Below are 13104 nucleotides of genomic sequence, written 5' to 3'. Positions count from 1 at the left end.
AAGGTTAAAACATAAGTGGCTATTAAATAAAGCTAAGATTTTTCCACAAGAGGGGCACCTGGGGTAGCTCAGTTGGTTAAGTATCTGCCTTTGGCTTAAGTCATGATCCCGAAGTCCTGGGACAGGGCCCAGCATCAGGCTCCCTGCTCTCCTTCTCCCGCTGCCCCTCACCCCACTCCTGCTCATGCTCTCTTTCACTCTCAAATAAAGAAGTAAAATCTAAAAAAAAAAAAAGAGAGAGAGAGAGAGATTTTTCCACAAGAGCCAAAGAGCAGTCAAGGGAGGATGTTCTTCGTGGTAATGTTGTTTGTTAGACTTGTGGGCAGGGCAAAAGAAAAAATTAGGCAGTTTGATTCCAAAACCAAAATTTCATTGAATAGGATCAAGACAGGATGGGAAATAAGAAGAACAGTTCTACATAATTAGGTTCTTGAGTTGTTCTCCCGTTTGCATACCTGATGTTAGCTGACAGTAATGATTCACTTATATACCTCTAACAGGAATAACATCAGAATTTGTTCAACATCTCCTAAGAAATATACAATTATTTCTCTCAGGTCCTATAGTTGTTTTTAAGGCAAGTTAAGTGCCTGCAATGGAAATGCACTGTGTTTACTTCAGACTGAAGGTTTAGAAATTGGGGAATAACTGGCCTAGGGGGAATGTCACTAGCTCCATCTAAAAAAAGCCTTAGATATCTTGGGATGGCTTTGCTGTGTAAGAGTTGTTGCCAACAAGCTCCATTCAGGAGATCTGATGCAATGTCACAACCTAGTTCATTCAGCTCTATAGACAGCATATCGGAAGTAAATAACAGTCGGGGCCAAGGAAGAGAAAGTAATGTTACTCAAGAAAAGAACCCACTCAAACTTTTCCTGTTGGTCAAATATGTAAGGTGAACAGCCATAAATTAAATGAGTAATATAAATAATTAATTAATCTGGGGAAGTTAAGATTCTCTCATAATGAATGTGAATAACAGATATGTGAAATATTTCAGATTGGCCCACAATAAGCAGTATTTGATGAGAAGTATAGGGCATTAAAAAAAAAAGATGTCCATAAGGAAGCTGAACAGTAAAAGTGAGGAATGAAGGAGAGAAATTAAGAAATGGGGGTTTAAATAGATGAGTCTAATAGTTCACAGAAGGAAAGATAGTTGAAACCTTAATTAAACCAATCCACATCTGTTTTTAAACAGAACTTAACACTAGCTATTTTCTATGCTTAAGACCCTTTCCTCCCTCACTAATACCTAACTTTCTTTCAGTTTAACTTTCTACTTTTTAAATGAAATATTTTATAACTACGTAGGCTCGCAAAGATTTCTCCTATTCTAAGGCCTCTTCCTGTATCCATAGACACATCATTTGTATAAAGAAAGGTCTTCTATCCCAATCAGAGGATAAGCTGAGGTTGATTTTCCCAGTCTTTGACTCAGGGCTGGCCCTGTAACCAGTATTAGCCAACAGAATGTGGTGGGAATGATGGCTTGCTATGTCCGAGTGTAGACCTCAAGTGGTCTGCACATTTCCCTTTGCTCTCTTGGAACTTACCGATATGCCACGTGATTAGGCCTGGGTCAGGCAGCTGGATGACAAGATCATCACATGGAGCAGAGAAAAGTCAGTCTGGCTAAGGCATCCTAGACCAGGCAGTTCCTAGCCAATCTAGTACTCGACCTCAAGGTATGAGTAAGCCCACTGAACCCAACCAAATTACCAATCTGCAGAAACATGAGATAAATAAATGGTTCTTCTACTAAGATAATACGTTTCAGGGTGCTTTTCTAATGAGCAAAACACACTGAAATAACTGAACCATACACAATGATCCTTCCAATGTAATACTTATTATAGTATGACATATTAAAATTAAGTATTTGGTGATCACCTATTTGCTCCTGGAGGACACAAACTGTAGTATATACACTATATATATATATATATATATATATATATATACTGTACTTAAATACTGTATATATATACTGTAGTATATATACTGTATATGTATATGTGTATAGACTATTGTATATACAGTATATATACTACAGTATATATATATCAGTGTATCAGTATATATACTACAGTATATATATATCAGTGTATATCAGTGTATATACAGTGTATATATATATATATATATATATATATATATATATATACTGTGTACTCCCACAGCACCTGGGTTGTGCTTTGTTCAAAGCAGACACTCAGAATGTGATAAAATAAGCCGAAATGAAAATCAAGTGAAGTTCAAATTCTAATGTTCATCAGCAGTATCTACTTAATTTTTAACAACAGAAGAAAAATACAAGCCAAAGCACTGTTAAAGAATCAAATCATTGCTGAGAATCTACTATTGGCCTTGTATTGTAATTCCCATTATGAAGCATTAAGGGTTGGCAATTACTAGTACTTGGGAGTGTACATGTCACTTCAAGATCATTAATAAGAAAGCCCTCTAAGTTGTCCTTGTCAAGAGTTAACATTAACCCAAATTTGGATTTTGATAGAAATTTGCACATATATTTGACATATGAATGTGAAGTTGTATACTGCAATCCTAATTTCATGAACGTAGAAGTTTAGAAAGCATAAAGTGGCAAAGGAGATTTTGATTTGTACTAATTCACATTATGAACAGTAGGCTTTCTAAGTGCAAAAGTCTGACACACGAGATAAATATGTTCACGTGCTTAACTATATTATAGCACTCTACGCGTGTAAAGTATCATGAAAGCTTGTACATTCAAAATGTCATTTCATTCTTTCTTACTGAGAATAGACAGGGCAGGTGGGAAAGGATGAATAGTGTTGCTGTCCATATCTAATTTGCTTCCTAACTGAATTTCCATAGCTTTTAAATGACACTCTGCTATTACAGTCTATACAGAGATGATCTCATCAAATATTGTTTTGATTATTTTAAAAATTATCATTCACTAAATAGTGTCTGACACACTCTAAAGCAAGAGAACATGAAAGTATAATCAGAATGAGTATGCTCATAAACCAGTGAGGCAAACACAGTCAATGACTGTAAAAGAATCCCCTGCAACTGTGGTGTCCTGCATGGGTGTATACGCTATAACCTGCTCTAACTTTAACTCCTTCCTTTAACTTCTGCCTTGCCTGTTTAATATTGTTATCTCAGACTAAGAAGGGACATGATAATGAAATAAGTTACTAAGCTAGAAAACTGAATCAGGACCTAAAGAGGTTGGGACCAGCTGGAATGATAAAAATCTATGCTGTTAATAGTATGAAAGAAAGATTAAACCAACTGTAGAAGGACTACATGAAGAATGGGTAACAATGCTACACGTGACAAAGACTCAATTACTTGCAGGGAGGATGCTCAATAAATCAGAAGAAGCCTGTCCCCCAAGGTTCTCTCCTTATGGTTTGAACATTTCCATAGTTCAGAAGAAGTCTCCTTTTAAAAAGATGCTCATTTAAAATAAGTTATGAGAATGACAAGGAGGTACTGCAAAGGGATTAATATTTGCAGCATGGGATGTGGAGAGATCATTTTTCTCACAATGATTCAATCTATATGAAGCCTGCTGCTAATGAGTCACAGCCTGAGAGCTGAGGAAGTTTTTCAAATGATCCAGGTGAGAAAAACTTTAAGCTATTTTAACAGAGACAGCTATACCTAGAAATTAGGTGATAGATTCAATAGGAAGAGGCAGACTCTTCTTATTCGTACAATTTTGAAGTTTTGGTTTCTCCTGCTAAAACATCATAAAAGGAACTCTGAGAACAGAAATGTAACAGCAAACAGGAACTTAAGCATAAGCAACAGTCTCACTGAGAGCTCCCAAGTATTTGAGCATTCATCCGCGGCTCAGATCCACCTTATTTTGGCTGTGCTTTCTAACTTACTCCCTTAGTTAACATTTTCTGTGACCACTAGTTGCTTTCCATAGGGACCAAAACCACAGACTAGAGGAATGACCAAGTTTCCTCCTAATGAATAGCGAGAAAGGAAAAAATTTTCGTTGGATATGTCTCTCCAGTGAAATTCAGTGTCTGCTTTCCAAGAAAAGCCAATTGGCTCAGAAGCGTCTCAGAAGAAACAGGGGAGAAAAGTCCAACAGATAACCTTCCACAAAACCCCAAAGAAAAATCCCAATCTTTCAGCTTCACATCAGCCAAAGGGTTAAAACCTGTCCCCATTGAGTTGCTGAATCCACAGGTGGAAGGTCGTAAGTGTGGAAAGAGATACTCACAGCTCCATTTGTGACCATGCTGGGAAAGCCTTTATGTGTAAGAGAACCCCCACCTCGGCCCCCAAATATTAAGTTGACACACGTTTCTGGGACGCGGCCTGAATCCTCAAACTTTGGCGGGTCTACAGAGACACAATTTTCTGTTTTCTGCTTAATAGGGCTTTCCAGAATTGTCATCAGATGACAGATTACACCACTCATCCACAAGGATTCAAGGGTAGCTCAGGCCATCCATTACGGGTTAAAAGCTGTTCCAGCATGAATCAAGTCACAGTGGTAAGGAGACTACCAATACAAGGGGTCCTATAGCTTTAAGAAATACTCTGGGCATCTAAAAGTTTTCAGAATGCAAACTATGTCAGCTCTGAAAACAAGAGGCACTGCATCATTATGGCAGGAGAAACAAAGCCAGCCCCTTTTTTAAAACAGACAAAAAAAAAAAAGATTGTTTTAATAGGAGAGAAGCATCAGTCATTGATTCTTACTTCATTCACACTTTCTATCCAACCCCATCCATCTTCAGAGTGAAGACATGACAGAGCCCAGTGAACTCTCTCCCTCTTTTGGCCCCCGCCCATCCTATTCCTCTCCACCCAAACCACCGAGGCCTACCAACCTACCCATTTCAATCCGCAAACAACGGCCCTACAAAAAGACTCTTTCCACCTGATGGGCTTGCAATGTTCAGGTACGCCCAAGGACCAGCTTTCATCAACAGCACTCAAATGGGGTTGCCCGTCAGGTTAGCATGACTGGTTGGGGCCTTTGCTAATCATCTTCTAAAACCACCACTTAGTCACTCATGGCTAACCACATTCTACAAAGGAGGGGATGGGAAGACTGAAGGCAACAGAAAAAAAGTCAACAGGCCAAACCAACAAGCCAGAATGTCAAATATTTCATTTTTCTTAAATGTTGCTGCCCACATTATCTGCAAACAAAAGTCCTCCGGGCAGGCAGTGCCTGCATCAGTGCACCTGCTCCGCATTGGTTTCCCTGAGTTATCTTTTTGCTGTGTCTGCAGAAGCCATCTATAGCACAATGGATCACATCACTTGAGGGTCACTTGAGTCCCTCTACTCTCTGGGTCCCTCCTCCCACCTCCTGCCTTCCCTTCCACCCACAAAACCTTTAACTCCACCATAGCTAAGGATCCCAGATAGCTAAATAAAAGAGGTGGCCTCAAACACAGGGAAAAACCCTTAGGTCTCCAGTGTGAATCGCCAACGCCAAGCCCCCTCCCCTCCCCTTTTCCTTAAGACCTGATGGTCTTCAGTCACACATCTTAAAAGAAAAACAAAAAACAAAAACACAAAGACTTACTTGTCTCAAGTCGATGAAGGCCAACTGCAGCGTGTCCTCCTGGAACCCAGGCACCGGGCCGGATCTGGCAAACTCTGTGGGAAAGAAAAGAGGATAAAAAGCGCCTTTAACTAACCATGGACAGGGAGATTGGCAGACGGATGACAGGGAAGACAAGAGAGGCTGGGGGAGAGGAGGACCAAGCTTCTAAGGAGTCATGTCTTTCTGCCTTCAGCTTCTTTGTGTGCCCTTCAAAATTCGTGTCATCAAAACACCATTAATTCCAGCATCCTGACAGCAAGGAAACTGTACTAATTCGACCTGAAATTTATTCCCATGAGCCGCGCTGGGCTTCAGAGTATTTGTTTTGTGAATGGACAAACAACTTGCAAAGGAGGAGGGGGTGGGGGAGAGAAAAAAGTTTTTCCTCTCAACACAATAAAATCTTCAGCTGTGAAACTCTTTTCAGTTCCGAAAGCTATTTATATTTCAGATCGCTGAAGGAATTCTCTCATTTCACGCCTGTCACCTCATCCCCCGAGCATTTATCAAAAAATATTCCCTGCCACATCATTAATTATTCCTTCACTGATTATTTGTATTATCTCATGACTGCATTATTGCCAACACACACACACACACACACACACACACACACACCCAGCAGAAGCTGTCCTGATCCACTGCTTGGCTCTTGAGCAAAGGAGTATTTGCAGATATGAAAAGGCCCATCTAAATAAATCTCACGGCAAAAGCTTAGGGAACATTTGCACACGTCCATCCTATGAATGTATTCTTGTATTCTTTGTCCTTGACTTCTAATTCTTTTCCATTCTTGAAAATTCTTTCTCTTCCCTCTATCCAAATTTAGTCTTAGGTCAAAGAGACCACATGAATGCTATTTATGCTATTTGCAACTTACAGTAGCGCCTTGGGTACCTGCTCGGTTTATGACACTGGCTTTCTACATCGTTAACAAGAAGATCACTGTGCGGGGCTATAGGGACAAACTTGTAACAGTTAAGAATGTCAAGTTTTATCGTCCCTAAGCCCTGCTTATTATGAAATCAAAAGGTCTCATTTAAGTTCCCTACACACACACACACACACAGAAAATTCAAGAGTTGGACAGTTACTATGTCTTAGATTCTCTCTCAAAAGCCCAAGTGTGATGGACACTTAACATCAATTTACTATTTACCTCAAAAACAACTCGAGTGTTGGCTCAAAGCAAATATGAAAAGGAATGTTTTCCTTTCAATTATGTTTTTCTCCAGGAACGAATTTAAGAAATTCTACAGACCTGGTATACTTTTCTTTTGAAATTAAATAAAATCCATCAAGGTTTTTGCATAAACGCCTGAAAAATTACTTGCAGCATCCAGTAGCAGGAAAGATTTAAATGATGATTGGTGAACGATTATAGGAATTCCGGTTTTTAAAAAATATTTTCCATCTGGGGCTTCTTAGAATATAATAGGTTTTCATAAAGTCCTTGCCCCACTTAAAAAAAAAAAATGCTGACAAGCTAAGTTGCAGGGATTATGGAAACATCATGTGAAATGAAATTGAATACAATTTATTAAACTAATAGAGAGCACAAATGATTCTACAACTATACAGAAAATATTATTTTAGACATTTCAATAAAAACGACCGTTGTAAGTGGAAGAAGATAAACTCTATTTAGCACGATTAGTAGCGCTAGATTTCTAATTGCTTTGAAAAGGAAGTTCAAATTCCATTTGTAAATGAATTCTATCAAATTACAGCCCAAACGATTCAAGTTTTAAGAAAGCAAAATTTACAACTGTACACATTCTTGATGAGGGCCATGTTAATAGAAAGCCTGACATAACCCATCCTTTATATCTTACAACTGCCATTACGCGTGCTAACCTTGGAGATAGCAGCTGCTCAAGTCAGATGTACAATTTTCCCATACTCTGTTCTTACAGAAAACAGTTCTTTGAATCATGGCCACAGCCACTCTTTCTGACAGCCTTGATTGTCAGTGGTCGGTTTAAATAAGCTTCCTATGCCTGATGGGTTGCATCCAAGGTCGGTATAGTCTTCCTCTATTGCTCCTGCATGAGTGGAGGCTATGTTGCATCATTTGAGGTAATGAAGTCCTTTCTGTTAGTAGGAACCTTTCTTGAGTCAAAAGTAGCAGCTATCAAGGTGTTCTGCTTATCAATACATGTCCAACTTAACAGGATTACCCTCTGATACGTATTTTAAATGCTTGAGAGCTGGCTACACATCCTCACATCTCCTTGAGCATGCTTCCTGAGGCAAAAGGATGACACTGCTGAAACCACACAGATTCCTGGGTGTGATACATATTTAGTTTTCAGAGTCTCACTTTATGGGCCTCATTTTTATGACCACTGAATCTTCCAGGTTCCCAGAGGACACAGTGGCCTTTCAGATTTGATTCTCCTTTTATAAATCAGTGAATTAAAGAAGGATAACTGCATCAAGGAATGGCAAAGAGACTGACTTCACATACAGTTTATGGAAATGTCTACTGTATTTTCAGCTTCATGTTTATATTTTTTTCTCATTGTTTTACGTATATAATTCTTGTCTTCCCATGTGGATAAGTAAACTCCTTAAGGAAAAGGACCATATCACTGAACCTAACAAGTATTTAAAATAGTAGATGTTTAACAAATACTCATATATTAATTAAATAAGTTACAAAAACAGAAAGATTTGTTAATCACACATACTCTTCACTACCAATGAAGATCTTTGGATTGCAATAGGCAATGTGTCCTTAACATGAGTATCAATAAGCAGGCTTTAGGAATTTATGAGCTCCTTAGAATTGGTACACAATGATTAAGGGGATGGGTTTTGAGGTCATAAATATTAGAGTCTGAGCCCAAGATATTGGGTCTATGGGCACGGGAAAATTACTTAATCTCCTTAAAGCTTCAATGTCTTTTTCTCAAAAATGAAGAAAACAGTGCATTCCTTATAGTACTACTATAAGGATTAAATGAAATAACACATATAAAGCAGTTGGCAGAGTGCCTGGCATATCATAATTGATTATCATTACAATTAGTTTTTTGTGTGAACATACAGTTCTCTGGGAAGAAGGTTCATAGCTTTCACTGAATTCTCAGAGGGCTGGTGACCAAACAAAAGTTAGTGAAACACTGTTATATATCCAGGACAAAACATTAGAACTGATTCAGCTACCATTCAGTGATGAGTTAGTGAGTTGACACTGCAAATTTATCTACAGGCAAACATTTAAGTCTTTCACTTAAAAGAAGTTGATATGACTAATTAACAGTACATTAGCCACAACACAGTAATTTTTATTGGTGTTATTTAAGAATTGCAATAAATGCATAAAATAGATATCCTGTAATTTTCTGATGCAATATACCTTTAAAAACATGGCTGTTCTAGAATCCATTCTTTAGATATATGAAAAGTGCTAATAGCATAAGAAACTGTGACTATTCTAAGTAAATGAGCATTTGTGTACAGTCTGACTCCAACTATATAAAATATAACATGCATAGAAAACACAACTCGTGTAAGTACTCATCTCACAATGTTAACTGAGGCTGTTACAGAAAGAAAGATTACAAGAGGGCTTTATTCCTCTTTATATTTTATAAACTTTTAAAATGAGTACAGACCACTTTCATAATCAAAGAAAAGGAAACAACACGCACACATGCACACACACCAAAATTAGGCGCTGATTTAGTCATACTTTGTCTAGTAATGAGAGAGATAACTTGTTCAAGATTTAGCATTACGGGCAACTGGGATTGGTCTGCACACCCAAATTCCCAGATGCTGCTTGACAGAAAGAGAAGACTCTAGGTTGGTGGGGGGCAAAAAGCCCCAGTCTATATAATAGGCTGACGCTTATACAAATTGACGCCTACACATAAACATAAGAAGCCTCTCTTTAGCGTCACAAATGGAAACCTTCCTTTTTTGAAATCATAAAAAGGGGTACAAGTATGCAATTGTCACTGAGTGGAACCAATGTACATATGGGGCACAAGAAACAAGTCCCTTTCTGGACTTGTCTCTGGATTCCAGGATCTGTAGCAGGTTTGCAGTCTCCTAAGTGTTTGTTTCCAACACCAGTGTTTTCCAAAGCCTGGAGTTCTATAGAGTAGCCTCAGCATTGCAAGACTAGCAGGTGCTTGCTCTATTACACACGGACCCAAACCCAGACCTTTGACCAGCGTATGTTACTCAGGGACCAAGTCAAGGTCCCAATGAGGCTGGCAGGAAAGCTCCCTCTTCATAACTTGGTTCAGATTAGTGGAGCCCAGGACTATGACTGACACATTTTGCAGAGAGCTCTGCTCTGCCTGGCAGCTCTTTCCTGCCCTTATGCCACCACAGGAGGGACTCTCAGAGTTGAAGCTGCTATGGGGGCTTGGCTCCAAGAATCAATTTGCAAATGTGAAAAATCTTTTGGTGAGGAAACTGTCAACTCACTGAAGTTTATGAAGAAAATATTTTTATTAAAAAAATGAAAAGGAGGTGTAAAAGTTATGGAAAAGAAGGCTTATTATTAAGTGAAGGTACAGAAGGAAATTAAATCACACACAAAAAGCATTTTACTTATTTCTCTACATTCTCATACACACTTCAATTTAGGAGGTTTGGCAATCATTTTATTTTATTTTATTTTTATTTTTTTGGCAATCATTTTAAAAAACAGTATTAATTTATGAAAAATATTCTGTAGGTTTACACTCCTAATAAACTTCACATTATAATGACATAAAATTACCGAAAGAGATTAAGAAAGGATTCCATTAATTTTAAAATGCTTTCTAGATGTCTTGACGGCTGATCTTATAAATTAACTAACACTGTCACTTAGAGGGAGAAGGAAAAAAAAAACTTTAAAAACTTGAAAATTATCCAGTACATTCACTTTTGGCTGAAGAAAGAAAAATTTTATAAACACCCTAGAACTCTAATTAGAATAAAATGGTAGAGTCAGATTAGAAGGAGCTTTGAGGAGTCAAAATGACTGTCTTAGTCTATAATCTGTATATCTAGATAGGACATCTGGGAGTTTATCAAAAGCAAGTTGTGAGAAACAGAAAATAAAATTAGTTCTTCATAGGAGAACTAATCATGTTTTTAAGGGTCTACTGAGTCACAAAACTGCAGATCTATATTATGCAAATTGCCCATGGAACAAGAATAATTAAAAAAAAAGATGAGCAGCAAGGTAACATTTATTTCAGAAAAGCAAAACTAGTACAATATCTGACAAATAGGTAATACAGCAATTGTTGGAGAAAACCATAATTGTTTTAAAAAAGAGGAAGTTGAAAAGACAGTGGACAAAACGTTAACCAGAGGTCCCTGGATACTATCATTTACTTTTGCTCCCAGTGAATTCCAGGTCACTGGGATGGGTAAGATAGTATCACCAGCCCTCACTGAAGGGATTCAAGGTTTCGTTCTGGCCAAAATGCCAGGTGAGAAAGAAAACTTAGTACCCAGGAGCCCAAAGTATGCTGGCTACTTGTTTATATCTTAAGATCATGTCAGGTCACATGTGTTTTTTGTGGGATTGAAAAAATAAAAGCCACTGTTGCTGTATTAACATAATGGTTTCCTGGTATCTGGCTCCCTGGAGCCGCAGGTAAGGCGTGTGGCAGACTACGAAGTATGGCTCTGGGGAAGCTAACCCCTTCTTGCATCACTTCACAGTGGCTCGGCTAAGCTAATTACAGAGAGGAGCTGATAGACTCCGCAGGGAATTCACTCAGGGCCCTGCTGGTCAGAGAAAGGTCGGCCAGAGCATAAGGAAGTTAAGAACGAAAGAGACAGCTATCAAGGAAGCAAGGAAGGAGACAGGAAAAGGGGGATGGGAGAAAAAAAAACACCTTGGAGATGCAGCTGACTATACGGGTCTCAGTGCGCTCACACGGACATGTGATCATGTGAAACAGACACCTTTATTTAGCCAGGGTATGGCTCTGTGCTGCACGTCATTCTCTGCTTTTCCATACCTTAAGTTTGCAACTTACTATGTCTCCCTCCCCAAGAAGGGCAGAGGGGAGCACAGGCTAACTCAAAGCTCTGTGGGAGAAATCTGATTAAAAGTGATGATACTAAAATCCGATTGCAAATGCCAAAGAGCACTACAGACTTACAAATTACTATTAATGTTTAATTTTCTAAGTTCAATTCTCCAAGCTCCTTCTGCTGAGAGACCACTGAAAACTGGGACAGTAAATGTGACTTTTTAATCAATAAATAATTAATCTAAAAAAAAAGAATTAATCTCCTGTAAGCGAGGAAATGGCCTCCAGCAAGAAGGAACTGCCACGCTGCTGCTAAAAGGCCAATCACTCTCCACCTGGCTGTCCCCATCCGGTACCACTGAGAAGAAAGAGGGTCCTGGCACTTTCAGTGATGGATGTCAGTGACAGCACACATTCCTAGAAAATCAGAGGAGCTGATTTCTACTTCTTATATAACATTCAAGAGGAATCCATAAACAGTTTAATGAAATTAGTTAGCTGAATCTAGCAAACTTGGAAACAATTCTGTTCAAGATTTAAAAGACAGAGATGAAGGGTGCCTGGGTGGCTCAGCGGTTGAGCGTCTGCCTTTGGCTCAGGTCGTGATCCTGGACTCTGAGGATTGAGTCCCACATCAGGCTCCCTGCATGGAGCCTGCTTCTCCCTCTGCCTGTGTCTCTGCTTCCCTCTTTCTGTGTCTCTCATGAATAAATAAATAAAATCTTTAAAAGAAAAAAAGGGGATCCCTGGGTGGCGCAGCGGTTTAGCGCCTGCCTTTGGCCCAGGGCACGATCCTGGAGACCCGGGATTGAATCCCACGTCGGGCTCCAGGTGCATGGAGCCTGCTTCTCCCTCTGCCTGTGTCTCTGCCTCTCTCTCTGTGACTATTCTAAATAAATAAAAATTAAAAAAAAAAATAAATAAATAAAAGAAAAAAAAGACCGAGATGATGTAAATTCCTATCATTTCAAGGAGTCCAGGGGGGCACTGGTGCATTTATGGAAATAAAGTGCTATTTTTTTCTCTGAAGAAATAATGTTATAAATGATGGATAAGAATGCTTCGCAGCACTCACTAAATTCAACAGAGGTACTTTCGCATCGTGTGATTCTTTGCAGAGGAAGACAGGTTGGGGCAGGTCAAGACAGTAACAAGTGACTGAATAGAATCATGCCACGTGGCAGTGGACTTCACCTTAAAATTCCAAAGAAAAATAACAGCCACAAACAGAACAAAAGGTGAGCTAGGACTGAGTCTACAACCTACCATCCTAAAGCTGAAGGGAGCATATATAACTACAGAGGACTCCTATAAATGAGAAAATTAAGACCCAAAAGGTTAAGTCAGTGACCTAGTTAGAATCTGATCCTTCTAAGTCTGTCCTTCTATTATTTCAATATTCATCCCCCACCTGGAATGTCTAAAAACAAATATTCACTTTACATGTTCCTTTATATGCATATTAAATATTCCTTTCCATTTAGTTAGGAATAATAGAATCATAAAAATATACAGATCTGT

The 13104-nt window shown here is 38.8% G+C and overlaps 1 protein-coding gene across 8 annotated transcripts in view; it reads right to left on the bottom strand.

The window, feature by feature from the left end:
* Positions 1-13104, bottom strand: part of EXOC6B (exocyst complex component 6B) — a 615592-nt gene that overhangs the window by 151287 nt on the left and 451201 nt on the right. For all 8 annotated transcript variants that reach the window (XR_007403261.1, XM_025453542.3, XM_049096018.1 and 5 more), the window contains one exon: positions 5564-5637. Coding sequence is in view for 7 of the 8 variants with exons in the window: in XM_025453542.3 (XP_025309327.1) it covers positions 5564-5637 (74 nt within the window). In the remaining variant the exon portion in view is untranslated. The remainder of the gene's footprint in view (positions 1-5563; positions 5638-13104) is intronic.

The sequence above is a fragment of the Canis lupus genome, chromosome 17 (genome assembly GCF_003254725.2).
Source record: "Canis lupus dingo isolate Sandy chromosome 17, ASM325472v2, whole genome shotgun sequence".
Taxonomy (NCBI): Eukaryota; Metazoa; Chordata; class Mammalia; order Carnivora; family Canidae; genus Canis; species Canis lupus.
The sequence above is the reverse complement of the archived record's forward strand: the minus strand, read 5'-3'. Positions and strand labels throughout refer to the sequence as shown.